This window comes from Drosophila mauritiana, chromosome 3L (genome assembly GCF_004382145.1).
Source record: "Drosophila mauritiana strain mau12 chromosome 3L, ASM438214v1, whole genome shotgun sequence".
Taxonomy (NCBI): Eukaryota; Metazoa; Arthropoda; class Insecta; order Diptera; family Drosophilidae; genus Drosophila; species Drosophila mauritiana.
This window is the reverse complement of record NC_046669.1, coordinates 15,077,241-15,103,205: the sequence shown is the minus strand read 5'-3', so window position 1 is coordinate 15,103,205 and position 25,965 is coordinate 15,077,241. Positions and strand designations below refer to the sequence as shown.

At 40.8% G+C, this 25,965-nt stretch overlaps 7 protein-coding genes across 11 annotated transcripts; 3 read left to right on the top strand and 4 right to left on the bottom strand.

Annotated features, from left to right (window-relative positions):
- The first annotated feature begins 50 nt into the window (after positions 1-50).
- Positions 51-1,221, top strand: LOC117140835 (deubiquitinase OTUD6B). The gene is made up of 2 exons (XM_033303944.1): positions 51-714; positions 776-1,221. Exons 1-2 carry the CDS (start codon positions 135-137, stop codon positions 1,117-1,119), a joined length of 924 nt encoding a protein of 307 aa, XP_033159835.1. The 5' UTR covers positions 51-134; the 3' UTR covers positions 1,120-1,221.
- Positions 1,222-1,259: 38 nt separating this feature from the next.
- LOC117140837 (sugar transporter SWEET1) lies at positions 1,260-4,035 on the bottom strand. Its single transcript, XM_033303945.1, has 3 exons — positions 3,724-4,035; positions 1,690-2,095; positions 1,260-1,624 (listed from the first exon to the last, which is right to left on the bottom strand). Exons 1-3 carry the CDS (start codon positions 3,891-3,893, stop codon positions 1,514-1,516), a joined length of 687 nt encoding a protein of 228 aa, XP_033159836.1. The 5' UTR covers positions 3,894-4,035; the 3' UTR covers positions 1,260-1,513.
- Positions 4,036-4,431: 396 nt separating this feature from the next.
- On the bottom strand, positions 4,432-6,034 carry LOC117141176 (DDB1- and CUL4-associated factor 13). The gene is made up of 3 exons (XM_033304514.1): positions 5,878-6,034; positions 5,111-5,825; positions 4,432-5,054 (listed from the first exon to the last, which is right to left on the bottom strand). The coding sequence occupies exons 1-3, from the start codon at positions 5,945-5,947 to the stop codon at positions 4,499-4,501; spliced, it is 1,341 nt and encodes a 446-aa protein (XP_033160405.1). The 5' UTR covers positions 5,948-6,034; the 3' UTR covers positions 4,432-4,498.
- Positions 6,035-6,176: 142 nt separating this feature from the next.
- Positions 6,177-6,830, bottom strand: LOC117140738 (tctex1 domain-containing protein 2). The gene has a single exon (XM_033303815.1). The coding sequence runs from the start codon at positions 6,763-6,765 to the stop codon at positions 6,250-6,252; it is 516 nt and encodes a 171-aa protein (XP_033159706.1). The 5' UTR covers positions 6,766-6,830; the 3' UTR covers positions 6,177-6,249.
- Positions 6,831-6,954: 124 nt separating this feature from the next.
- On the bottom strand, positions 6,955-8,402 carry LOC117141658. The gene is made up of 2 exons (XM_033305248.1): positions 7,722-8,402; positions 6,955-7,665 (listed from the first exon to the last, which is right to left on the bottom strand). The coding sequence occupies exons 1-2, from the start codon at positions 8,276-8,278 to the stop codon at positions 7,092-7,094; spliced, it is 1,131 nt and encodes a 376-aa protein (XP_033161139.1). The 5' UTR covers positions 8,279-8,402; the 3' UTR covers positions 6,955-7,091.
- Positions 8,403-10,297: 1,895 nt separating this feature from the next.
- Positions 10,298-12,841, top strand: LOC117141690 (mpv17-like protein). 5 transcript variants are annotated; one of them, XM_033305295.1, is made up of 5 exons: positions 10,298-10,580; positions 10,934-11,076; positions 11,187-11,278; positions 12,247-12,359; positions 12,480-12,841. In XM_033305295.1, the coding sequence occupies exons 2-5, from the start codon at positions 10,945-10,947 to the stop codon at positions 12,755-12,757; spliced, it is 615 nt and encodes a 204-aa protein (XP_033161186.1). In that variant the 5' UTR covers positions 10,298-10,580; positions 10,934-10,944; the 3' UTR covers positions 12,758-12,841. The 5 variants fall into 5 exon arrangements, with proteins under 5 accessions (XP_033161186.1, XP_033161189.1, XP_033161184.1 ...); XM_033305296.1 differs by lacking the exon at positions 10,298-10,580 and adding an exon at positions 11,773-11,902 and having other exon boundaries at positions 10,985-11,076; XM_033305293.1 differs by lacking the exon at positions 10,298-10,580 and having other exon boundaries at positions 10,850-11,076.
- A 7,306-nt stretch (positions 12,842-20,147) lies between these two features.
- On the top strand, positions 20,148-21,178 carry LOC117140237 (GTP-binding nuclear protein Ran-like). The gene has a single exon (XM_033303039.1). The coding sequence runs from the start codon at positions 20,205-20,207 to the stop codon at positions 20,856-20,858; it is 654 nt and encodes a 217-aa protein (XP_033158930.1). The 5' UTR covers positions 20,148-20,204; the 3' UTR covers positions 20,859-21,178.
- The last annotated feature ends 4,787 nt before the right edge of the window (positions 21,179-25,965 follow it).

The following is a 25,965-nucleotide window of genomic DNA, read 5'->3' as shown; positions in this document are numbered from 1 at the left end:
AATACTAAAAGTATATTATATTTCCGACAGCTTTCAGTTTATATTATAGGCCGCAAGCTGGTCACTCTTCCAAAACCTGCCAAAATATTTTTTTGTCAGGATTAAGTTTATTGTTATTTATTAAATAAAACAACATGTGTGACGGCGATGTGGCAATTGCGGAGCTGGAATCCCGTCTGGAGGATGTCAGTCTGGAGGACATAGGTGCCAGACATCGCCGCGAGCGCAAGGATTTGCAGGCCAAGCTGCAGGCCATGAAGAAGAATGCGCCGAAAAATAATAAAAACAAGCGGAAGGAGTTCCTGGAGGAGATGGCTCGCCTGGAGGGAGAGCTGGAGCAGCGCCACAAGGCGGAACTGAAGGCAGCTGAAGCCATAGAGGCACCGTTGGTTGTGGAAGCAGTCGCCAAAGAGCCAGCGGAAAAGCCGGACGACGATGAAATCGAGGAAAAGGAGGAACAGCTGGCGCCCAATCAGCGTGTTTCCAAGGCACAGAAACGCCGGGACAAGAAGGCCAAGGAGGCACGTGCACGAGAGGCCGAGATCAAGACGGAGCTGCAAAATGCTGCCAATCAGCCAACACCCAAGTTAATCGAACTGCAACAGATCACAGCAAAGCTATCCCAACGCCAATTATCCCTTCACAATATACCCTCCGATGGCGACTGCTTGTATCAGTCCATCAGACACCAACTTATCGTAAATGCTCTTCCAGGTAATGCTTCACGATTCATTCCATACAGCACCAAAACTAATCCATAATCATTGCACCAAAGGTCACAGTGTTCAGGAGTTGCGGGAGGAAACTGCCAATTATGTGCGTGCCCACAAGGACTCGCTTATCTCCTACATGGTCCACCCGGAAACAGGAGACCTGCTGAACGATCAGCAATTCGAACAGTACTGCCACGACATAGCAAGAACTCACGCTTGGGGTGGCCACATAGAACTGAAGGCCATCTCATCGCTACTCCGGGTGCCCATTGAAGTTATCCAAGCGGAAGGAGCACCGACGCTCCTGGGGCAAGAGGAATTCGGTGGATCGCCGCTGATCATCTGCTACCACCGCCACATATACCAATTGGGCGCCCACTACAACTCCACCGTGCCAGCAGCCTAAAAGGGAAATGCCCAATGACATCCACCATAAACTCACTCGATTTTGTAACAGATTGTTTTATTACATATTATGTTGACTTTATAAATACGTATGCATTTGGAAGATTTGAATTATTGTCAAAAATTGCAAGTATGTAGTAGTTATATACAATAATAGTCAATATAATAACAATTCTAGGTTAGCTAGCAACTTAGTTAGCTGGATTTGTTCTAAGAAAATATTTCCTATATAGAAAAATAATTCGTTTAGCTCAAATTTAGTTTTCTTGCGGCGGCTTAGTGTAAATTCAAGCAATAATTTGATTATTCCTCGAGCCTAGCTACTTATTACTTGGTAATGTTGTTGCAACAACCCATTATTTGTCCTTTTTTCTAGGTAAAGCGTTCGATTTCAATTATTTGTCCTTCTTGCTGTCCTTAGGCTTCTTGGCAGCCGGTTTGTTGGGATAAATAGCGAACATGGAGAGCTGAATGCCGCCCAGGACCAGCAGCAAAAGATTCTGCAGCTGAAATAGAATAATTTTCGGTTCACATTTACTTTCTCTATTAATAGAATTAATTTCTAACTTACCACCATCACAGTATTCTTGATTGAGATGGCATACAGCGTCCAGGAAAGTGCCACCAGATTACCGGCAAAGATAATTGGGAACGGCATTCCCTCGGTGCTCTTCTTCTCAATGATTTTCGGCAGATGCAGCAGGGGAGAGCCCACCATCCAAACTAGGATGCCGGTGATCAGCATTCCCAGGCGGAACTCGATCTTGGCCGGATCCTCGAAGTTGGCATACGCGGTGATGACCAATAGGAAGACCGAGGAATAGCCAATCTGCTTCCAGATCTTGCTCCTGCTGGCGCTCGAGGCGTAGTAGTAAAATCCGAACAGGAAGACGAAGTTGATCACCAGGCCGATTAAATTCGTATTGATCATGGCAGCATCATTCATAATGTTGGCCAGCTTCAAGCTGAGAACGGTCCTAGAAATGTCCAACAATTTATTAATTAGTTACTTTCATTTAGGAGAAAATTTGGTTTTTATATTATTCCTACTCCCAAAATCAAAGCTTCTTTCTGGGAAGGAAGTTTTTCTTAAAATTAGACTATTCATTTAAATAAATTCTTATATATAAGGCTCCAAATTTTATAAATTCCAGTTTACTTGTAGAATATAGCATAGTTCTCTGAAGATATTATAATTAATTCAAATTAATTGACCCTGCCCAAACCAGTTTTCCCCCAGTAAATCCCTACAGAAAGTTCAAATCAAGAGAAATGGAACTAGTTTTCATTTAAAGTGCTCCAGTGACCATTAGTATAAACATTTCAGCCTGCCACTTCATTGAAAAAACCAGTTTACATTTACTAATTGCGTTATCAGATTCTATACTAGATGGAGATAGATAAATAAGCATAATAGGGCCGGCGTGCAAATCGTGGTACACGTAGCATTTGATAAGGAGCTCAACGCGTTGGAAAACAAATAATCAGCATTATCATCGATCAACCTATAAACAAACCCACTACAATGATGAAATACACCCGTGCTGGGCGAAATGAAATGCAAACTGGCCGGGGAACCTGCCCTTGACCCAGACCTCGAGCGCCCATTGGGTGGAGTGGAATTCGTTTAGCATACAACTGTTGCTTCGCTTGCATGTCTGCGGGTCCTTACACTTGACACAGTCCAAGTTAACACCTTCCGGAAAACCACCCCCAGTAAAACCCGGCAGTGATGGCACACTCACTTGGTACTCACTTGCTGCCATATGGCACTTTATCCACTTTATCATCTTTTGAGATGTACAAAACAAACAGTGGAAAGTTTACGATTTAAAAATAAAGAGGTAAATGCCACGAGAGTTCATCCACATTTAGTGTTTTAGCCAGCACGAATTTGGATTTGATTAAGTAAATGTATTATTATGGGAAGTATAGTTGAAAAACTAAGATATTTTGCTAAGCAAACACTATTATTCACATGGGCAAGCCTTACTGCTATAATTAGAGAAGATTATATTTATAGTGGGTACAGCTGACAAGATATTCCCATCGCCACCACTGGTGGCCACCCCCTTTGGAATCTGGGCAGCCCCGCTTTATGCCGAGCACGTGGAGAGGGCGAGTCGCGTATCTTTCGCCCGTCATATAAACGATTAGCGGCTCTCCCAGATTTGGACAGACTCTACCGGATCAGCATTCGAAATAGAGGAGCTCTAAAATTATACACTTCAGATAAGAGCTACGTGTTTGGAGGGGTCTCGCATCGATAAGGCGGCAAAGGCGCTGCTGTCGGATTCTCGACAAGGTTAACGATTTCGAAATGTAACGGTCGCGGAGGATCGAAGTGGAATTCCCTTTTTGGCCATCGCAGTGATGTAATCGATTCCATTGTTATCTTCTTGAATCAAGTGCAAAACCGATTCACTGGCGGCCTTGAAGAGACTCGATTCTGTGCTGTCATGGCGACAGTTCAAAAATTTAATCAATTCCCACACAGATGCGTTGGCTTTTGTGTTTTTCACTCGCTTTTCCTGCCCCCTGCCCACAAGTTTTCTTCGATGTCGCATGCAGTGGAGCATCACGGAATCCCAATTAGGTTACTTACAGCACCACTCCGAAGAGAAATGGGCCCACCGGGTAGACGTCGCTGCTACCCTTCTTGCGGATGTCGTTCATCAGAACGACTCCGGACAGGAATTGCAGGGTAGTTATGGTGCCGGCTACCTTGGCGATTAGTTCGCTGTGTGGCGCCAAGAGATCCCCCAGTGCCTCCATGATTTCAATGCTACTCAGTTGATGCCTTTCAAACGGGTTATGTGGGAACGGGACGGGGGCCGAGTGCCGCGCGAGTATAAACAAATGAACGAAAACAAAAACTAACGACCGACTGGCGGCTGCCGTAACAACAAACGAACAAATACTGAGCACCAACGGCGGGGCTGGCAACCTTTTATAATCGAGAATCCCCTAGAAATGGACACGCCTCTCCGATTTTCCCCAAAACGTTATCGCCCGCGGGGGCTTATCGGATACGAATTGAATTTCAAACTTCCGCGAAACGTTGCTGCATGCCAAAGCAAATGAGTTTTAGCTCTAAAGCAACAGGATAGTATTCCTTAGAGTTTATCAGCACATTAAACATCTTCTTTGTTCTAGTATCACTGCATTAAAGCCAAACAATAGCTTAAACTAAGCAAATTCACTGATAACTTCAGTTTGCCTTGACCACCCTGAAAGTCACTTGAGAACAATGAGTGTTAAGTCTGAAATTCGAGGAATATTAGGTTCCTTAATATATACGAGACATCGTAAATACATAGTCTCCTTACAAAAATCAATTTTATTCAAACTTATCCAACTACAGTCGTAAGCAATCATCCTCACACCTCCTCCTTCAGCACATGCTTCTTTTTCTCGCTGACGTAGGGCACCTTCTTGCTCTTCTTGGTGTGCTTGCGCACATTGGCCTCCTTGACCTGCTCCTTCTCCTTGACCGTGCGCATCTTGTTCTGTGCATTGAGCACGTGACGCGGCACCTGGCGATGGCGGGCGATGCGCTTGATCTGCGGATGAGCGGCATACTTTTGCTTCAGCGCCTCCTGGTAATTAAAGTTGACGCGCTCACGTGGACGAATGACGCCCAGCTTTTCGGAGGCATTCGCCTTCCACATGCGGACGTTCATTTCGTCGGAGCCGGAGAAAACGTATCGATTATCCAGGGACCAGGCCACGCAGACCACATGCTGCATCCGTTTTGTGTGGTAAATATCCCGCGAGTGACTGTGGTGGGCATTGTAGATCCGAATGGTCTTGTCGTAGCTGGCCGAGACGAATTCCTTACCAGTGGGTGAGTAGTCAACATCAGTGACGGCGGAAACATGGTCAAAGTGAACCTTCAGCGGCGTTTGCAGCTTGCGAGTGTCAAAGGTATAAAGGCTGTAAGAAATAAAGATTTTAGCAACACATCCCCTTCGTATGTCCGTTTTACTCACTTGCAATCCTCGTTGGCCACTGTGAAGTTGAACGCCTCCATGGGATTCCAGGCGAGCTTGTTGCTCTTCATGGTGAGGACGACCTTCCTTAGTGGCTGCGCCTCTCGCTGATCGTACAGGATAATGCTGCGATCGCTGGCACAGCACGCCAGGATGCTTGTTTCCACGGGGTTATAGGATATGGTGTGCAGTGTATCGACGCCCCACTTCAATGTCTTCAGAGGATCGTTGTGACTCTCGTCCCAAATGGCGCATACCTCACCACAGGTGGCGAACTTGTTGTCCTTGCGATTGTGCGAGATGCCGTGCAGTCCAAATTTACTCAGTATAGTGTTCACCGGCACCTCATCCTCGCCGACTTCCGGAGCCTCTGCCTTCCAAACCTTAATGGTTTTATCATCGCCCACGGTGAAGATGCGACCTCCGTTCTGGGTGTAAACAATGCCGCGAACGAAACCATCATGGGCCACAAAGTTCCTGGAGCTAATACGATTTGCCAAGTCCCAAATGCGCACTTCGCCGTCATAGGCGCCGGTAGCCAAGGTGGAAAGTTGCTTGGGATGCTTTCCGAAGCAGGAGACTCCATCGCGATGTCCGCTCAAATTGCAGACAAAGGGTTTGGCAAACACTCGATCCAACTTGGTGGCATTCAGAGCGCGCACGTATTCCCTGGGACCCTCCAAAGGATGCAGCGAAGGATCGTAGTTCCTGGGCACTGAAAGTGGCATTCTTATAATACGTTGGTCTTCCTTCGTATGCAAACTTACTTTTGTGCTGTTGCAGTTTGGTTTCTCGGACATAGTTATCCGGATTGCGACTAATCATTTTCACCTTCATCCTGTTTGCATTTATTGAGCTTTTCTGCGGCGTAAAATAAAATTATCCGTAAATTTCGAACATAAACAACATGTGCGTGCTACAGTGTTGCCATGCAGAGCGGGTGTCAGCTGATTGTGTCGGATTGTGGATGTGGTAACACTGATGCGCAACCAATAGGGTAACACTGTAATTTGAACTTTTGGAGGGAATTCTTTTACGTGTTGTTTGAACAATCAAACGCAACAAAGTTTACATACGTCCATTTTATTCAACTGCATAATACTGAACAATTTCTTATATTTGATTGCTTGTGCTTCAACCTAGTACTGATAGCAACCAAAAACGGCAGTAATACAGATAAAACTGCCACCATCAAAGGTGAAGGTTACATAGTCATCGGACAGCTCATCCCAAATGGCGCGAGCTCCGTAGAAACACCCGGCTCCGGTCTGCTGGTACAGCATTACGTTAACCACGTGCTTGAACCTCGGAGAAGATCCGCGTCCCTTCATCTTTATGTTTATGTCATCGGCGACTTCGCGGGTCCACTTAAGGGCTTCCGATTGATTATAGGTCTTGTTTGCCAGCTTCTCCTTGACCACCTGGGCTATCATCAAGCGGATATACGGCAATGGGAACTTCTTGCCGAATGCTGGTCCCATGTTGTAGTAGTTATAGATGGTGACATCAGATGCCGGCTTATCCTCATTCCCCAGCTCCCATTCTTCATCCGAGTCACTGTGAGAGATAACTTCGGATCGGCTGTCTGCGCTGACCGCGGACGCTCGAAAGGACTCCTTCGCGGTCGACAAGGTTTTGGGTCTTTGTGTCGACATTTTGGCGATATTTTTATCTCAGTGTTTCGTTCAAATTCCAGATATACTTCGATTTGAATAAGGTAAGAGAAATATCATAATCAGATAGAACGAATTTTTCATGGCCATCTAGTTTCCCTAAGTGGTGAGTTAAATTTTCGCTTTTTGATTCTTTGATGCAATTATAAATTACGCAATAATAATAAAATCTGTGGTTTTCTTAGTTTTTATATTTCGCATAAACATATTTTTGTTATTTTTTTACACTTTCCATTGTCTAAATGACACAATTTTTTCTAGTTAAAAGATTTCAAACCTAACGTTAAGTAGTAACCAAAAGTGAAGATTTAACGAGCTGAATGCCTGTAACGACGAAATCGAGGATGTCGATTGGAGAGATTCTGAACGTAGGTGTCACTACTCTGCTCTTGACTTGAGCGTTCCCTGGCCCTCGGAGTGAGCAAGTCATCGACTGGATTCTGGCTCTGACACTTTTCCATTTCCTCCTTTTTGAGCTGCTGCTGCTGAAGCTCGTGGACTTTTCGCAGGCAGCAGCAGTTCCTGAGGGCATCCATAAAGCACTCTAGATTCCTGCGAAAGTTCTCCAGATTCTCCGGAGAAATGGGCGGCTTCTCCGCATGACAACACTCATCGATGACCACCTGGGCATGGAATATACACTCGCTAGCCTGACCGAGTGTATTCTTCAGGTTGAAGATTTGCTGTTTCTTCTTCAACTGCATTTGGATATAGCGGGTGCACAGCATCTCGAAGCGACGCTGTTCACTCCGGTACTCATCGAATAGCTCGTCGTATTTGGAGTGCAGCTGCTCCGTTTTGCTTTGAAGTACCTTGAGAGCCTTTTCCCTTTTGGCTAACTGCCGACGACTCTGGCGATGGGACACGGAGAGCTCAACGTAACTGAAAAGATTACTTAGTACCTATATATATATTTTCTAATATTGTTGAAAACTTACCGCTGTTGCATCAGCAGGGGACTGATGGAGTCGTACAGCTCACCAATGGAGTTCACGTGGGAGCCGCTGGGGCCCGTCTTCTCCGGATCGCTCTCACCCGAACTGGAGCTATCGATTCCCCGGAGCAGCTGCACCAGTCGCTCGTTTCGCTTCCTTTCCGTGTCCAGTGAAAACACCAGTTCCTGAACCCGTTCTGTCTGCCTGTCGAGGGCCATTCGGAGCTTGAACTCCTGCTGCCGATCCTCGTGAATTGTGTGCTCCAGTTCGTTCACCAGACGCAGTATCTGTTGGACGGTCTGCTGGTAGGGATTGGTCGACAGGTTTTTGCTCAGACTGGCATCAGCTGAGGCCAGGTGATTTTCGCCCAGTGATATGGCCTCGTCTTCGTCCTCCGAGGGAATTAAGAGACTGGAAACGGGATCCAAATTTGAATTATTGGAAGGCGAGCTCGACGTGGAGCTAGGAGTGCCCAGGTGACGGCCCAAGTCGCTCTTTCTCGTGGCGGTTCCGAAGCCAAGACCGTTGCTCACACTCCTCAGGAGGGTGCTCAGGTTCATCCTTGGTCCTTTCCCACCTCGTGTCGCTGTCGTCGTCGATGTCTCCGTCTTGTCACCTGACTGTGAAAGTACTCAGGTGTGTGCTGCGTTGTGTGCTCGGCTTGTTTGTCACTAACTGACTGCCTACTTGTGGGTACACTACAATAAATAAATCTAAAACAATACTTCGCCCTTAAAATATTTGCTTTTGTATAAAATTTATTCTCTATCAATGTTTAGACTTTTTTTAAAGAGCAGGAAGTCAAATAGTTGTATAATTAGATTTCCTATTATGAATATAGCAATATTTACTAAAATTTGCAACGAATTAAACATTAGTTTCAGAAGCTTTTCTTAGATTTTTCCGAGTATACCAACAGCTATCCGAAAGTTGCTGCCTTCCGGGCTCACTTTCCATATGGTATCGCACAACTTTTTAAATTGGTTTCAGTTTTAACACCTTTGCCTTCAGTTTCCCCGGCACTCAATCAAAGTTGTCGCTACTCCGCCACCGATTTCATTCCCTCGCATATGTTCTGAAGGCTTTTCCCCGACTTTCCCCAACTGCCTTCCCAGCTTTCCTCTGGTGTTTGTTAGTCGTGCGTAAATTGCCATTAGCCAAAAAGGGTTGCCAAGACTTGATACACTTATTGCATTTTTATGGGCCAAACTTTTGTTGTTTTTCCCTCAGTTTTTCATTTTCGGTTTTGCTGACATAGAGAAGTTGCATGTATCCTTGATTAAGAGGGATACATACGTATTGTAAGCATGATTGAGGTAATTTTGCAATTGGTAGAGAATGTGGAGAATACTCCAGAGTTGCCTTTGCGTCATGGGTTTCAGTAAAATTCTTGATGATGTTTTTGCACTATGTAAAAAAATCTATTAATTTTCAGCATATGACATTTTGAACTAGATATAAAAAGATTCTAGTATTGGATACCACTTTTCACATATGTAGAGGCATTCATATTTGCACTTCTCCTCATTTACATTGAATTCATTTAAATTATATCTCGTAGAGTCACAATACTCGATTCTATCATTGCTTTGGGATACATCCTGGTTGAATAGATCTATTTTTATAGAAATGCCAGTAGAAAACCAGCTAAAGATTCCTTCCTGCTCCACATCCGCATCCAAAGTCCAGTACAAGTCATCTATATCGTTCTTGAACAGATACTGGTTAACCAAGTCCCATTCTTCAATGGTCTCAAAAACAATTAGATGGGCACCTTTTCGATGACAAGATTCTGATGCATCACTCAAATTTGTTCTCTTCTTAGTTTCAATGAAATAATAACCGCGTCCGATTTTAACGAATGCACCTTTGGTAATGTTCTGATAAGAAAAAACACTTTCTTCAATAGTTGGTGTCACTTGATAACCTCCAGCGACAGAAAGCAATAGTAGAGTGCATCTGATAATCATTTTGCGGTTATTAAATGAAGCGTCATTAGATTAAGGTGTTTATACCCCTACAAGCTGGCCGGTTTTCTTACTGAAAATATGCTGTTGACCCGTCAATATAGGCATTGCTATTGACAATTAATTATAAAGACGATAACAACAGCTGATCCAATGAAATAATAAGTGACAAAAGGCTGCTAAGCCAACGACTATTTAACCCATTGAATTGATATTCTGCTATGGTGATCACATCTGATGGGTCCAAGAAGATATAGTTAAAGCCAAAGGATAACGAGAAAGGAAGCTGGTTTCAATAAGCTGAAGCTTAAATACCCTCACAGAGATTAAAAATTAAAAAAAAAAAATGTAAAATTTCATTTTCTAATATTTTTACTTAATTTTCCGACTGCTTCTATGACAGCTACCGGATATAGTAGTCCGATTTTATAATTTATATATTTAATAACTTATAATAATATATGAATATACATGCTTTTAATCCAGACTGAACCGCATTTTCGTTAGGCATTGGAAAATATTTTGTAACATGTTTGCTTTTTAGTTCGTAAGAGTTTATAAAAAACTTGTAAAGTATCAATATTTTCATTGCTCTAATAGTCGCCGTAAAATTCGTCAGATCGACCCAAATATAAATCCTAATCAAAAATGAAACTGTTTGTTTTGGATATTCCTATTTCACCTCTTTAAATCTATACAGCGATTTCAATGGAGTGCTGGAAGTCTCAGCCGCGGTTCTGTTTTGGGTTCCTCGGATGCCCATCATCACAATTTCCTGATTTTTTAACATTGTTTCGAACTCGTTAACCAATTCCCATTTTTCAATGGCCTACTAAATTTTTTTTTAAATTCCCCTTTATATTTCGTTGATGAAGTATTATTATAAATGCTGGAAGTAAGTACTAGAATTAAATCTAATCTGTAAAGACTGATAAGGCCCTCTAAGATATCGCTTAGTTAACTGCATTCTTAAGCTTTCATTAAAAAGAAAAACAAAATTTACTCCACGCTCTTGCTTGTATTCAGAAAACGTAAACATATTTATTTTCTCTTAGCTGACCGTCTTTCTCTTTTAATCTATGCCTGGCTCTCTGCTTTTCACTTATTGTCTTTTGTAACAGCTGAGCCATCGCTTGGAATTTTCCTCAGTAAAGCTCCGTCAGCGTTGGCGGCTGGCCGCTTCCAAAAAAAAAATTTATTACAAAGTTGTAACAAAAAATCTTTTATAAAAATTAATCCAAATTTAAGCAATTGAGATAATGGCTCGGTTAATTTCGGGAGTTCGCAACTTGTTCCATCGATATCCGTTCGTCACCAATAGCGCCATCTATGGGAGTCTTTATGTGGGCGCCGAGTATTCCCAGCAATTCGCATCCAAACGCTGGTTGGCCGTAAGTAATATTATTTACAGACACTTATGTGGAGAATATGATTTGGGAGATATATCCGATGTCCGAGGGGTATATCTGGCGATTTCTAATCCTATTTATGTGCCCTGTAGACGGCGAGCAAGCCCGAGGATATCGATTATGCAACAATAGGAAGATATGCCGTGATGGGTACTGCAGTATATGCCCCAACACTTTACCTTTGGTTCGTGCCTTTCAGTTTTATGAATCTGTACATACAAAGCCACATATTATTATTACTTGTACATGTAAACAGTGATGGTCGACATAGTAGCTCTGCTTTTTTCTTTGATTTCTAATCCAATCAGTTTATCAAGAAATCTACACCTTTTTATTATAATTTCTAATAAATTCTTAATTTATGATTTAGAAAAATACTATGATTTAGAAGGAGAACAGTCACCTTAAAATATGATATAAATCGGAGCTATTACGTTGGCCGAGGCTGTGTCTGCATACTAACACATCTGTGGACCATTCAATTTACTCACACTTACATGCTCGCCATTTAACCATTCTTTTTATTTCCTCAATTTGCTTCGCCGTACGCTTCTGTTGTTGTTTTTGACTTTTATCAATTTGTTTACGATTCCGTAAAAGCTCCATGAGCACGTGTCGCAAGTCAAGAGCATGGCTCTCCGCCACTTTTATCACTTTCTCTTCACACTTTCTCTTTAGAAGCACCCACGCCACCAGAGCACCAAGCTTTTCCTCTTCAATTGAGTGAGAGGGAAAAGCTGCCCAGAAAAGCACGCAACGCACTGAGAAAATGGGGCGTATTTGCACGACATAAAAGTCAAAATGCAACGTAAGTTTAGGATGATAAAGTTTGAAGGAAGTTGTCTACTGGGGATCACCCATTCGAAAAACAAAACAGAACAGGATGCACACAAGGATATACAAACATGCGGGATAAACATCTCGGAATATTATAAATACATATCACGAACACATACACAATGGATGAAACACTTACACATAAATGAATACTCTCACACCATAAATTAAATACAAATATGCAAAAACACTATTTAAAGAAACTTCAAAAGCACCAAAAATGATCTTGCTTACCTAGCCTGCTTTAGCTTTTATTTTGATGTCTTAAATATAATTAAGCACAAATCTTTATAATTCAAATAATTAATTTCCTAGGTACAAATGGTTAGATCGCGCTTTTCCTGGCACCACTAAGGTTATCATAGTTAAAAAATTAGTGCTTGATCAGTTTGTACTAACGCCTTATCTATTGACTGTGTTTTATGCAGGTAAGTTGTTCTGATACTTTTAAATATAAAGATTAATTAATGTATATTAAATGCATGTTTATTTTTGTATGTTTAACATATGCTCTTTGTTATTTCACAAATAACAAACTAATTTTTCAGGCATGTCCATCATGGAGGGCTCTGAGGATATTTTCCTGGAACTCCGCGAAAAATTCGTGCCGACTTTTATGCGTTCCTGCATTTTCTGGTTGCCCGCGCAGGCCTTGAACTTTTCCCTGGTTGCACCCCGATTCCGTGTCATCTATATGGGTATTTGTGGATTGATTTGGGTGAATATTCTATGTTGGACCAAGCGGCAGAGTCTTCCAGTCGCAACGAAAGAAATTGCAACTGATTCAAATAACAATGCAGCTGTCATAAGGAATTCCGAAACATGAGATTTGAATACACGCACCATAACCATGTATATAGTGCTAGATAGTTTTTGACCATGCATTGCCAAATAAAGGAGAAGCAAAGAGTGTGGTTGACTATTTATTTAACCTGATTGCAAAGCGTTGGTATACAGTGCGTATGATTGATGTTCCCATAAACGGAAACTCATCAATTACTACTTACCCTCTATTCATCTCTATTTCTGTGAGTGCGTGCTTGTGTGTGTGTGTGTCTGCTGTTTATCAGCGTGTGTAAACGCGTTAAATTGTGTGCGTGTGTGCGTAAATGTTTCCATCAACATTTGCCACACACAAACAATAAAGAACTATCCTGCATACCCCGCTAAGCCACGTACACTGAACCCCCTACACCACAATTTATGTGACATACAACAAAAACTTCAATTTTTAAAACTATTATATTATTAATTTTCCTGTTTCTGGTACAAACGTAAATAGGTGCGCTTCGTCACTAAGTGCATTGCTGTCCACAGTAGTAATCAAGTTTCAAGCTTTGGTATGTTTAAGTGGGTTTGGCCTTAACATTTACATTAGATACTGTTCCCTAATTTATGTCTCTTGTTCAATGGCAGCTATCCGTGGCTAAATGCATTGTAATTCCCCGATCGCATTAACTTTTTGCCTAATTATTGCTCATCTCTACCATCTCGGCCGACTGATGCCCATGACCCCTGACCCACGAGCTCCCGGAGCACCCAGCAAAACTAATTAGACGTGGCGTGTTTCGGCTGCCGCCCCGCAATTCCAACTCCCTTCGATATCCGCCCCATGTTAATGCGTTGAGTGTGTGCGTCTGTTTAACTTATTGCTGTCTATTTAAATTGCAATTTGTCAATATGCGTGTGTGTTGTAGTTACCGCACGCCCATCTGAGGCCATCTCCTTGTTTTTCCTCACAGTTTTCCATTTGCACTGAAAGAAATCGTACTAATACAAAGCTCTTGATAGCGAAAGTACTAAGAAAGATATTCAGTGCCTAAAATTAAACATGCCCGAAAAGATGTACTTAAGTTTGGTAATATTATATTGTATCTCTACAAATAAGATATATCTATACCTCCAAATTCAATTCATTCTGTGGTTTATATAGCATATATTCTGTAAAGTTTGCAGCACTTATTTTTCGCTGTGTAGGCAGTCATACAATTAAACTTCTTGTGCACTCATTAACAGCACATAACGTTGGCCCAGCCCGTGTCCAGGCGGAATTTGCTAAACTTGGCAGACATCGTAGCTCCAGTTCAACCGACCCTCCGAGTCTCCATTTCCCAAGAACTCCCCTTGGCCAGAAGTGCGTCTACTTCCTTTTGGACCGCCTGCGAAGGTCCTTTTCCCACTCCTTTGACTTTGACGTCTTCGCTGGATTCTCTAGGTTGCTGCTGGTTCCTGTTTCGTTTTTTGTGTGTGTTTCTTTTTTTTTTATTTACATCCGCTTGTTTGTTCAAAGCGGAAAATTAATTCCATCTTGGCTTGTTTCCGTTTATCTTGAAAAAGTATTTCGTCGTCTTTTCGCTTTATACCGTAGACCGCCTCGCCCCTTCAACGCCGCCCCACTTTGTTTTACTTTTATTTTCGACAGCCTGCTGACCAGCTGAAAACTGCTTTTCCTACTTTATATTTGTGTGTGGAGCCGGGGCCAGGGACTATTTACTTCATCTACTCGTTCTGGGCAGATTTTCGGGTGCTTTCTTGGTCCGCTACAGAAATTAAGGGTATTTGCGGTTGGTTAGGCGAACGGAGGAATTCAAAACTGTTTTCTAAAAATATTAATATGCACACTAATCTGTAGATCACTTTAAAAATTAACTAATAATTTTTACTTGGGATTATTATATTTAGAATTCAATCCTAGCTCATCTTGCGTGAATATTATAAATTATCTAAAAATTATTGCCATTATGCAAACATGATTTAACTTACTCCTGCAGGACTTTCAACTTTATATATTTATACAAAATAAAAAATTGTCCATTAGAGCATACAGTGTTCCACGTCCAATGGCCATTCCGTGTTTGGCTTTCCACTCTTGTTTTGTTTTGCTTTTGCTGTTTGCCTTGGGTGGGCGGTGGGTCCTCGGCCCCGCCCACTTCCTGTCGCTCCGGCCATCGTGGCGTGAAACTAGCGCGTCGCCCACCACACGTACATTAAATTAAAAATTAATTTACAAAAATAAACAGAGTTATGCCAGAGGAAGCGTCTCCCGAACGATACCGACCATAAGAAGCTAATACTAATGCTGCTTCATTTGATTCAATTACCGGAAGCAGTCCGTCCAATCCGTCCGTCCGTCCGTCTGTCCGGCGGAACAGAGCGGAGCGGAGCGGATCGGAACCGCCGGACTCTGACGCTCCTCGGAAATTTTCGTGTTTGTCTTGGACACGCGGCAGGAAGTTGGATGGCTATCCAGCTATCTGAGTATCTGGGCATCTGGACATCCTGCTCCAAGGACTTGTTGTAATTACCGCACAAGACAAATAGAAAATGGCGTAAAAACGAGAAATTAATCAACGTTTGGCGCCCCGGCCCACCGCCACTCGATATAGATATAGATATATATATATATAGTCCTGTTCCATCCATCTATCCAACCTGATTGCGATTTGATGTGAAGCGCTTGGCAAATATGACAGTGAACAAAATGTCCAGTGATGGCTCTTTAAAAATTAAAATGAATAGTGTGAATTTGACTTTACGAAGTCGCAGGACTTAGCAAAACTACATTTGTGGAATATTTTTAAAAACTTTAGAAGCAAAAATAAATTTCAGGTTAAAAAACAACATAAAGGTGAGAAAATAAATAAAACAAAACTATTTTGGTTATATTAAAAATAGTACTTTCTAATACTTTCTGCTGATAATTAAACTAAGTATGATACTTTCTTAAATTCAATTAGCTAAACAATAAAGTGTAACACTATATAGGTTTATATATATTTTTTTTTTTGCATATTATTATACATATGTATGTGCCAGCAATAATTTTGTAACACATTATTGTTTGTTCTGTTAGTTACTTGTTAGCTAGATTCACTTCCCAACTCCTTACTAAGGCCTAATTTACACTTGAAAGGTTTAATGAGTGTTAGACTTCATTTTGGATTGCAGGGACTTCCGGTGTTGCCTTTGTTGCCTAGGGTTTCTCCTTTGATTTCCTGCATTGATGATGGACCAGCATAATGGATCTGCGACGCGAAGGGGCATTATAATTTAAAACTACTTCTTCGGCAATCCGGCTACCACCGGCCGCCCCCCGCCCCCCATTCCGACGCCTCTGCCCCATTTTGCGCTGGGGGACATCCTGGTGGGGCACATTTGTTCGCCGGCATGTGAAAATTGATTGCTGTTGTTCATAGCTGCGGGATATGGCCAAAGTTTTTAAGTTCCCAATGCCTGTCCCCCGGTTCTGGGAAACCGTCGTCCCAACGCCACGCCCACTTATTTGCCCAAACCCCCGGCTTTCCGCTTTTCGGTTGTTGTTTGGGCGCTGAAAAGCTGAAAACAATGCGAATTTTCCTCGCGGGTCTGCCGTCGCCTTGGACCGAGTTTACTCCTCCTTCTGGGCCGCCTTTTTTTTTTGCTCGTTGTATTATTAAGAAAGTTTTATATTTTTTTTTGTCGGTTTTGGGGTTGGAGTATATTTACATTTGGCAGTTGGCTGCGTTAAGCGGCTTGCGTTGCTAGGGAAATTCTGGGAAAGCAGGGGCAAACTGGCCGGGAAAACATCTCGGACGAACGCTGGTCAGAAAATTCCGTTGCTGCTGGTGCTGGTGCTGAAATTTTTAATACTCTGTTACCTTGTCGTGCAGACAATTTGATGCCAATGGGAATATGAGTTTTCCCTCTACTTCTCCCATGCTATTATTTTTTTTCTTCATTTTGGTTTTTTGGGCTGTCGAGCTATAAAAACCCATATATATTTATATGTATGAAACCGAGTGTGAGTGTGAGCCGGGTTCGTGTAGCTTTATAATTAAGGAAAGACGAGGCGAAAACAAAAGAATAATAGCAAAATAAGAGCTTGGCAACCGTTGGCAAGAGATTGCGCCCATAGAGAGCCTGTTGATATGGCTCACCTTTAAATACTTCGAGGGTCTTGATCAGGGTAAATTTTCTTATTTTCCCGCTTGGTTAATTTCCGAAACCAATAATTTCACTGCAACTTACAGTTTATTACAACTCATAAATTATAAAACATATAAAAAGCCGCCATTTTCGTGTAATTTCAGCACTTGAAAAGCAGATTGAATTATGCAAAGCTAGTAATTAGCAATGAAGTGGCAACATACAATTATAACGCTAAAGCGCCCGCGTCCTTAGCTGCATATTAAAACTGGCAAATTGAAATTGCAATTATGCAATATCTACATCGGCTATTGGATAAATTAAAAGCGATAGCGCGGACCGAAAAAGGCTAACCCATTAACCCACTCGTCGAGCAAGGTCAGCTAAGCAATTAAAAGCGAAAAACGGGCTGCGCATAAATGTAACATTATAACGCAGACAATGTGGTTTTTAATGCCAGCCACCCCCTTAGTTTGACCCCAGAAATGCCATAACTTTTATGGCACGCACGCAGTTTTTATCCCAGTCGATCTGCAGAACGAAATGCCATCAAATGCCTCAACTGCCAGCCAACACCTGCCGTCAAAGTCAGCCATGTAAATACCCGTGTTTAAAAAAAAGAAAATAATAATAATAAAAAAGGTCGAGGTTTGTGCCGTGTTTGACTTCTGCCTTTATGTGCATGCAAACGCATAATCAAGCGTGAAGAGCAGACAACCCGCTCCAGATACATTCGGTCCCAGCATCTGCGAGATATATGATGGTATATATATATATATATATAATAGTACGTCCGGGGAGTACGCATCCCTGTCGCCCCTACTCCTCCATACATTTACATTTACATTTAATTTCACCTTCAGCCACCAAATCCGAACCGCCAAGACGTCGCGTCGCCTGCCAACCAAGCCAGCCAACCCAAGTCAGCCTTTTGCTGCTCCTCCTTGCTTCTTTATAATGTTCCTTTTGGGGGGCACATACTCTGCCAGAAGGGTATATTCATAATAAGCTATACCATTGATCTATTTGGTATGAAGCCAAACATGATCGCATATCATTTATGCGTAGAAAGTATTTCACATTTAACACTTAATAATTTTAATTGGATATACCTTCGCATTTATCTGCAAGTAACGTGTAAAAAGTTGCAGTATTCACACTAGCTTTACGAGGGCAGCAAGGATATTAAAATGTCGGCCATCGCAGATAATATTTCGCTTATGTCCTTCTTTTTTGGGGGTTCCTTGTTGTCGTCTGTGCATTTGACAGGAAAAATTAGTTGGCTACGAAAAGTTTTGGCCTCGCCGTCGCACATATACAAACGTGACATATACGACGTGAGGTGTGTGTGTGTGTTCTATCGCATTCCTCGTCCTTTTCGTCCTGGCAGTTGTAAAATTTCTGCTAACGAAAAACCATAAACAGGTGTTGTTTGTTGTTGACGTTGCATGTGGCCTGCCGCACAATCTGTTCTATTCGTATGTCTGTTTTCTACATAATCCGCTCGCCAAGGCTGATCCTGTTTGGTCCTGCCGAGGAACCCACAGCTTTCGCCCACCCCAATCGGCAGTCCTTCGCAACTGTTCCGGGCACTGAAAGTTATTAAACTTAATGCAGTTTAATTGACCTTTTTGGGGGGCCAAAACTTTTGCACCGTCTGCTGCTGGCGTTTCAGGACGAAATGGGCAAAGACGATGGAAATGGCAAGCGGCGAAGGACAAACACTCGCCTTCGCATTATGACTTTTAATTACGGCTTAAACCTATTGACTGGAAATTTTAATATGTTATTTATTTACCATTAACGCCCCAGCAAATGCTTTCGTGTACAACTGGGCGTATGATTTATGGCATTCTCGGCCTCCCCCAGCAATTGTAACTATTGTTGAATGCAATTTCCTTTTGTTTGCGATTGTAAATATATATATATATATAAACATATGTACATATAAAATTGTGCGTGTAACAGTTGCCTCTCGTAAATTACAGGTTTAAGGATTTCGGGCGGGGTGTGTGTGTCACTTTTAAAAGCCAAAATCTTTGGTCGAAGGGGTTTTTGGGGTTGGATTGAAGCCGAAATGAAAATGAAATTATTTATGATTCTCATTTGATGCGACAGCTTTTGGCCAACACGCGCTTTGCTCCGAAAATGGGTTGTTGGATGAGGCCAAGCGGAATCAAATAATGGGTATAGTTTGGGAGGATGTAGTTGATCAATTTGCAAATATTACTTAGGCTTCATTACGAATTAGGAAGCACTTGTCGAATAGAATTTGAATAAAAGTGAATTATACTATAGCTATTTTAACAGCTGTTTTTTATCCTAGCACCAAAAGAATTATAAAATGTTATATGGTTTATATATCTATAATCGTTCTACATAGCTCGCTGTTTTCTATTTTCTGAAAGCGTATTCAAATTCCGTTTTGTAACATTTCATTTAACTTAATTTTATTTGCTATTTAAACTATTTTATTTTTGCATCAAATTCAATTACAATGCTGTTTCATTGTTAAAGAAGCCCGAAACCCAATACAAGTCAAGAATTAAATCTTTTGCGTCCATATAATATGGGATTTGGACAAAGTCTTAAAGTAAAGCTAATTAACTCATAATTAACTATAAAATATAAATATATAACCATATTTATTCAAAACTTTATGCAGCAAATAAATGGGTTTTTATATATTTGTAGATTTACATCTGGCATTTTGGATTACATTAAAGCTTTCCATAATTTCCCCGACTTCCCTGAACTGCCACTAAAATTGTTTTATAGTTGTGTCCTTTGACCCCTGCAGCAACTTGCAATGCTTTCAGTTCTCCGAAGACTGTATATATCCCTGTTCCTTGTGCACAAACTCATTCCCATATTTTAATTTGTTAATTACTTAGTTGCCTTGTTGGTAGAGGAAGAGGCTGTACATTCATACACCGTCTAGCTGCCATCCAGGCTAAGTAATTACCATATACTTATATATAGAGCGATACAGCCATGAACTTAGTTTTGCATACTGCTTACTGGTCTTTTTCTTGTCGAAAAGTCTGCAGATGGCTAAAACTCAGGTTAAACCGACGAAGTTATTCATCAGCCCGAGTGGATATTAAACATTTATAAAAATTAACTGATTAAGTTTCATAATAATAATAATACATTACATTTTTAGGAGTTTTTAAGTACCCAAAGATTTCAAACCTATTTACCTCGTAAAACAGATCACAACTTTTTCCTTTACATTTTTCCTGCACAAAGTAGGTTCGGATATATAAGTACGTGTTTCGTCTCAAAAACTTTCAATACTACACAAACCGCTGGCGGGATAAGTTCAATTCAAATTAATAAAACAAGAATATTAAGTTTTGTCGATCATGCAATCTCAAGAGGAAGTGAAGGCCACTTTCAAGCTGATTCTAATCGGAGACGGGGAAAGTGGGAAAACAACATTTGTCAAGCGACATCTGACCGGCGAGTTCAATGTGCAACACAATGCGACCTTGGGTGTGGAGGTCAACCATTTACTTTTTCACACCAACAGAGGAGTTTTCCGCTTCGATGTTTGGGACACTGCCGGTCACGAGATGTTCGATGGCCTGCGCGATGGCTACTTCATCCGATCACAATGTGCCATAATAATGTTCGATACGGCCAAGGCGAATACCTATAATAATGTGAATAGGTGGCACCGCGACTTGGTGGGAGTATGCGGCGACATACCGATTGTCATTTGTGGCAACAAGGTGGATATCATGCCTAAAAAGTCTTGGAAAACATGGATTAACTTTGATCACAAGTCAACCCTTTACCACATTGAAATGTCCGCAAAGACGAACTATAACGTTGAGAAGCCATTCGTCTATCTGTTGAAAAAATTGGTCGGTGATCCCAGCTTGAAGTTAGTCCAGAGCCCCGCTATACAGCCCCCAAAAGTTGTTTTTACCGACGAGATGAGTCGTCAAGTGGAACGCTTGTTAGATGAGGCCACATCCTATACTCTGCCCCCTACTTACGATTTTGATCTGTAAAGCTCAGGATTATTGTCCTTTAGAAATTCATTAGTTCTTTTACCGGCTAAATTTCTTTCAAAATTTTCATATTCTGCAAGTGCAATGATGATCTTTGCTTACTTCGTGCCCATGGATGAAGACATTCAGCTGAAGTCCTTAATAATTGATAAATTTCTAAATTTCTAAATTCCGATTGTTTTCGCAGATTCCAATGTTTTTTGTAATGGACGTACATTTTGAAAATTCAATGGTGTAAAATTGCAGGCTCGGACTTATATTTCTAAATGACTAATGTATCCCACTATATCTGTTATTTATATATATAGATAGATGTAATAGATGGAACTACTTTATTTATAATTTATTTATTTTATAATTTAAACGACTTTATACGTTTTTGACCCATAAGTTAAAAAAAAATGCCGATAAATCGATTCGATTTCATTAAGCTCTGCGCATTGTTCTGCTGCAAATTGAAGGATCCTGGCCAATTTCGGGGGCTCCAAATAAACCGCTTCGTCAGTGGGGGATTCATATTAAGCCTGGGAGTCCGCGCTCGCATCGTAGCCACCTACATTACCCATACCAGTGCACATAAGCGCTTAATGAGTATAAATGAGCTTGATTGCATATTCCAAGGCGCTGGCGGACCTATCCTTGTGCGTCTGTGTGTGCGAGCTGTTTTTTAATAGCCTGCATATGGCGTTGTAAAAGTTTTCATTACACAAACAGCAGCAGTGGCAGCAACTACAATTTACCGGCAACAACAGCGGGCGCAGCAGCAGTGGCAGCAGCAACAACAACAACTTATTGGCCTGACTTTTAAGCGCATTTAACACACGGCGTATGCGTAATGTGCTGCCAGAGCGAGAAAACGGGAGGCTGGCAGTCAAATTGAATACAGTTGCTCGTAAAATGCTTAAGCACCTGCACACAGCAACGGCAGCAACAATTACAGCAACAGCAGCTGAAAAGGGGGACGGCACAAGGACTTCAGCAAGGACCTCACTGAAAATAAATATATTTCGAAATCTGTTTGCTTTTTCTGATATATATAATTATATATTTTTACCACTTTTATTTTGTTAAATATTTTGTACTTTCTATTTGTCGTTACCTTAATTCATGTAACAGCATTTTCTTATTTCTCGCTTTTACAAATAATATTGATTTTTTGTAAGTGTACACTTTACGCTAATTTGGCGTTTTACCGTCGAATGATTTTTGAGCATACGCAAGTTACATGCCCATACACACACACACACGGTCGGGAAATTTTCTGCTAAAAGTTAAAAACTTTTTTTTGACTACGGATAGCGGATGCTGTTTCTGTGGAATTTTCTGGGCAAAATTTCATCTGCGGTTGATTTTGATTGTGAAAGGATTTGCCAAATTGCTGTTTGCAACGGTGCGGCAAAAAATCAAAGGGATTTTCAATACCAATACATTCATGCGGCACTAGATCGAAGCCATATATGTGGGTGTATGGTTCAGCTTGTGGCTCGCACAATGGTACCGCCCAGCCTGCCACCATTCACCACCCACCGCATTTCTTTTGGCCAATGCCAATGCGTTTAAACAACAGTTTAACAGCAGTTTGCCTCCCTTTTGTTATTGGTGAGGCTTTCGCCTTTTCTCCTCCGCAGCTCTCTGCTTCTTTCGCTGCATTTGCCCCTTTGGTGGGCGGAAAATTGGGGAAAAACTGTGAGAAGTGGGCGTCTATAGTTGCTGCTCGATTTATGGAAATTGTGCAATATTTTTTTGGGCTCAATAAGATTTTTTCAGTGGCAGTCTAGGGTTACCCAACTTTTGCATATGTGAGCCTAACGAATTGGTATACTTTTTTTCTGTTGTTCTGGCCATTTTATGTCTTAGGCTTAAACAATTTAAAATTTTCATGATTGTGGTTGATATTTGTGGCTTTGACATATCCACAAAAAATGGAATTTCTGGATTCTTATTGTAGCAATGTAAAGGGACACGGATAACCTATTTGTGTATATTAAAAGTAAATATTGTAAACAAAATTTGGTAAACATAATGATTCCAAAAACGATTTTGTAATGTTTCGCTTAGTAGATGTGGAATTTTCAAATTTACGAAAACATTGATCCTACTTGCTCCGTAAATATTTTCCGCAATATTTCCCCTTCTGCACTCAGCCAATTGTCCCTCATTTTATTATTAAAAACCTTTGACTTTGTACCAACAAAATTTGTTTTCAGTCCATTTTTCGCATACACGCCGCTGGCTATGCAAAAATAATGGAGGGGAAAAAGGATGCGGACTAGGGAAGCGCTCGGCGAAAAGGAATGCAGCCAATAACTTGGCGCTTAATTTTTGCACAATTTTGGGCGCCAAAGGCCAAATAAATAACTTGATATAGCCAAAAACGGGCATAAGAATAGTTAAGCTTTTTCTCCATCCATTCCATCGCGTAATTATGCGAAATGCGGACGCATTAAAAATTAATAACTAAACTGCCTTTGGCAGTATTTGCCATACCGTTGCCCAGTCGCCAACGCCTCCGCACTTAGCCAAGTGGGCGTGGCTGTTGCGAAACTAAAAGCATATTTAATAAACTGCAGCAACAATGAGCGGCATTTGAAACAGACTGAAGCGGATAAAAAAGGAACGAGCACTGGAGACGGCGGAGTAAGATGGCGATAGCAAGCATATTAAGTATACGCCATGCTGTCCAAATAATGGAAAAAGCGTCGCCAAGAATGTGCATTAAAATAATGAAATATTAAAATAAAGATTAAAAATGGCAAAAACAAACCAAAATATGCGAACAAAATTAATGAAAATGGAATGGCAAAAGTTCTTTGACATAAGCCATTAAACTATTTTAAGGCTAAATAAACAGGCGGAACGTTAAATAGATATATATATGGTATTAAGCTATTTAAACAATATATCAAATATTAGGAAAAACTAAAATAAATCGAATAGGCGGCAATTAGTCTTAATGATAAATTTACAATAAATTAAACCAGGAATCTAATTTGGCATTAATATACATTAAATGTCAAATGGCTCATTTTGAGATATTATTTAGAGAGAATAATAAATCAACTGTTAATTAATTGGTTTTCAAAATAAGATGTTTTATATATTCCACCAAAATTGTACTAAATATTTTCGGCTAGAACTTTGTATTGCACAATGTTAATCATTTTAGGTATATGCAATGAAGGGAATTTCTACTCTTAAATACTTTTAAACTTAATCACTTGAAATTCAAGCAAAAGAAACTAATTTTCATCTACTACCTTGAATTTATTTCCCATGTTTTACAAGAATGGTAATTTATTGAAGGAGAAAATAGTTTGCTCTTAGTTCTATACTACAAGCCTTTCTTCAATTAACAGGGCTTAAACCACTATTGAATATTCAACTTTTAATTGATTGTATATCGAATGGTGCGTTTATTATTCATAAGCTAGTTTCAAACTAAAGCACTTACCATAAATTTATAAGACAATTTTTCCGGGAGGCAGGAAAAGTCAAGAGGCGTTATTAATAAATACAGAGTGCCATGGAGAGAGCGAACGCGAGATAGTTAGTGTGCCAGCTGGTTTTCATTTAACATTTTTTAAGCTACTTCACAGTCCCCCAGCGACTTGGCCCATTTGGGCCAACTAACGCCATTAGCTGGCCCATTGAGCGCTTTGTTGGCTTTCAATAAAAATTTCCATTAAATTGACCCACCCCGCCTGCCACCGCCGCTTCTTGTGTGCACCGCTTTGCACCGATTTTCCCCTAGTTTTCCACCACTTTTCCTACCCGCTTCACGTCATTTGCTGCATCGCATAAAACGCGTATGCATATTGCCGACTTGCAACTGCTACTGTTGCGTTTGGCAACTGGGCAGTAAATTTTAACTACTGCCAGGCCGGGAATCCCCTTACCATCCTCGATTTCCCACCCATCTCCGCACCTCCCCTCGCTTCTGTTAGACAGATAAATGGCGGCTAGTTTTGCGTTTGCATGGCTAATGGAAATTTGCATCCAGTTGGCGGCTTCCACAAAACTCGCTAAGCGTTTTTTTTCCACATCCAACCCAATCGGCCCCCTACTTCTAATGAAACTTTGGCTAAAGTTGCAGCGGCCTAGAAATGAGCTGCAACATTATCGATAGCTGCTGAGAAATATTTTATAATCAGTTGCTCATTAAAAATACTTTCGGGTATGTCAATCAGGGGGTCACTTAAAAGAAAGACTAAAGAATTTATGGCTCACTCACACAAAATAATAATGGTAAAAATGGTTTTGTATATGCATAATTACCATACATTAGAAATACAAATTACTTGCATTGCTTTTGGCTGAATTTTCTATGTTCAGCATTATTCTAAGTAATTTAATTTTCCAATAATGCTTGTTAATTTCTTTATGTATTTTTGTATTCCTGTTGTAGCGCGTTTGATGATCGATCTCGCCTAACCGATAAACAAGCCAGGTTTCGAGTGCTTTAGTAGCTCGCTTTCTCTGTGCGAAATCCATTCGATATTGACTGTTGTTCTGTGAGTGCGCTCCTCTTTCTCGGTGTGAGTGCATATAAATCTTAATTATGTACAATGCACATTTTCTAATTGACTGCACGCACACACACACACACAAAACCCGCCGCGCAGGCAGATAGAGACCTATGCGTATTTTGCATGTGGGCATGGGGTTTTACCTAGGCGGCTCCACATTACGTATACGTTATGTCAATTATGTAAGAAAAGTTACAGCTACGAGCGATGCCGTGCGCCAATTTTCTGCGCCAGCACAGGGCATACAATTAATGTGTGCACTTTAATTATATTTGAAAAATCTTAATGGTAATTAAGTTATAATAAAGAGCTGTTGTTTTAATTTTAGGATTTTTAAAAATAACTTTACATTAATTAATTAAATATAAAATTGCTTAAATTAGATTTTAATGTACATATGGTTCCTAATCCAAGTTTATGATTAGTTTTAATACTATATACATATATAAATATTTATATTTTTGGAATAATTATTGTTTTGATTATTTCTTGCTAGTTGGTACAAATAGTTTCTTGCAGTGTTTTTTTTGACCTGAGAATGGGTCGCGTAATTTGTTTACCAGGCAACCACTATTGGAGGT

Coding starts and splice junctions, on each gene's coding strand:
- LOC117141176 (XM_033304514.1), bottom strand. CDS start 5,947: ATGAAGGTGAAAATGATTAGTCGCAATCCGGATAACTATGTCCGAGAA. Junction 5,826..5,877: donor CAAACTGCAACAGCACAAAA/GTAAGTTTGCAT, acceptor TGCCACTTTCAG/TGCCCAGGAACTACGATCCT. Junction 5,055..5,110: donor GTGGCCAACGAGGATTGCAA/GTGAGTAAAACG, acceptor TATTTCTTACAG/CCTTTATACCTTTGACACTC.
- LOC117140738 (XM_033303815.1), bottom strand. CDS start 6,765: ATGTCGACACAAAGACCCAAAACCTTGTCGACCGCGAAGGAGTCCTTT.
- LOC117140237 (XM_033303039.1), top strand. CDS start 20,205: ATGCAATCTCAAGAGGAAGTGAAGGCCACTTTCAAGCTGATTCTAATC.
- LOC117141658 (XM_033305248.1), bottom strand. CDS start 8,278: ATGAACCTGAGCACCCTCCTGAGGAGTGTGAGCAACGGTCTTGGCTTC. Junction 7,666..7,721: donor CCCCTGCTGATGCAACAGCG/GTAAGTTTTCAA, acceptor TAATCTTTTCAG/TTACGTTGAGCTCTCCGTGT.
- LOC117141690 (XM_033305295.1), top strand. CDS start 10,945: ATGGCTCGGTTAATTTCGGGAGTTCGCAACTTGTTCCATCGATATCCG. Junction 11,077..11,186: donor CATCCAAACGCTGGTTGGCC/GTAAGTAATATT, acceptor TGTGCCCTGTAG/ACGGCGAGCAAGCCCGAGGA. Junction 11,279..12,246: donor GCCCCAACACTTTACCTTTG/GTTCGTGCCTTT, acceptor TTAATTTCCTAG/GTACAAATGGTTAGATCGCG.
- LOC117140835 (XM_033303944.1), top strand. CDS start 135: ATGTGTGACGGCGATGTGGCAATTGCGGAGCTGGAATCCCGTCTGGAG. Junction 715..775: donor TATCGTAAATGCTCTTCCAG/GTAATGCTTCAC, acceptor ATTGCACCAAAG/GTCACAGTGTTCAGGAGTTG.
- LOC117140837 (XM_033303945.1), bottom strand. CDS start 3,893: ATGGAGGCACTGGGGGATCTCTTGGCGCCACACAGCGAACTAATCGCC. Junction 2,096..3,723: donor TTTCTCTTCGGAGTGGTGCT/GTAAGTAACCTA, acceptor GGACATTTCTAG/GACCGTTCTCAGCTTGAAGC. Junction 1,625..1,689: donor TCAAGAATACTGTGATGGTG/GTAAGTTAGAAA, acceptor ATTCTATTTCAG/CTGCAGAATCTTTTGCTGCT.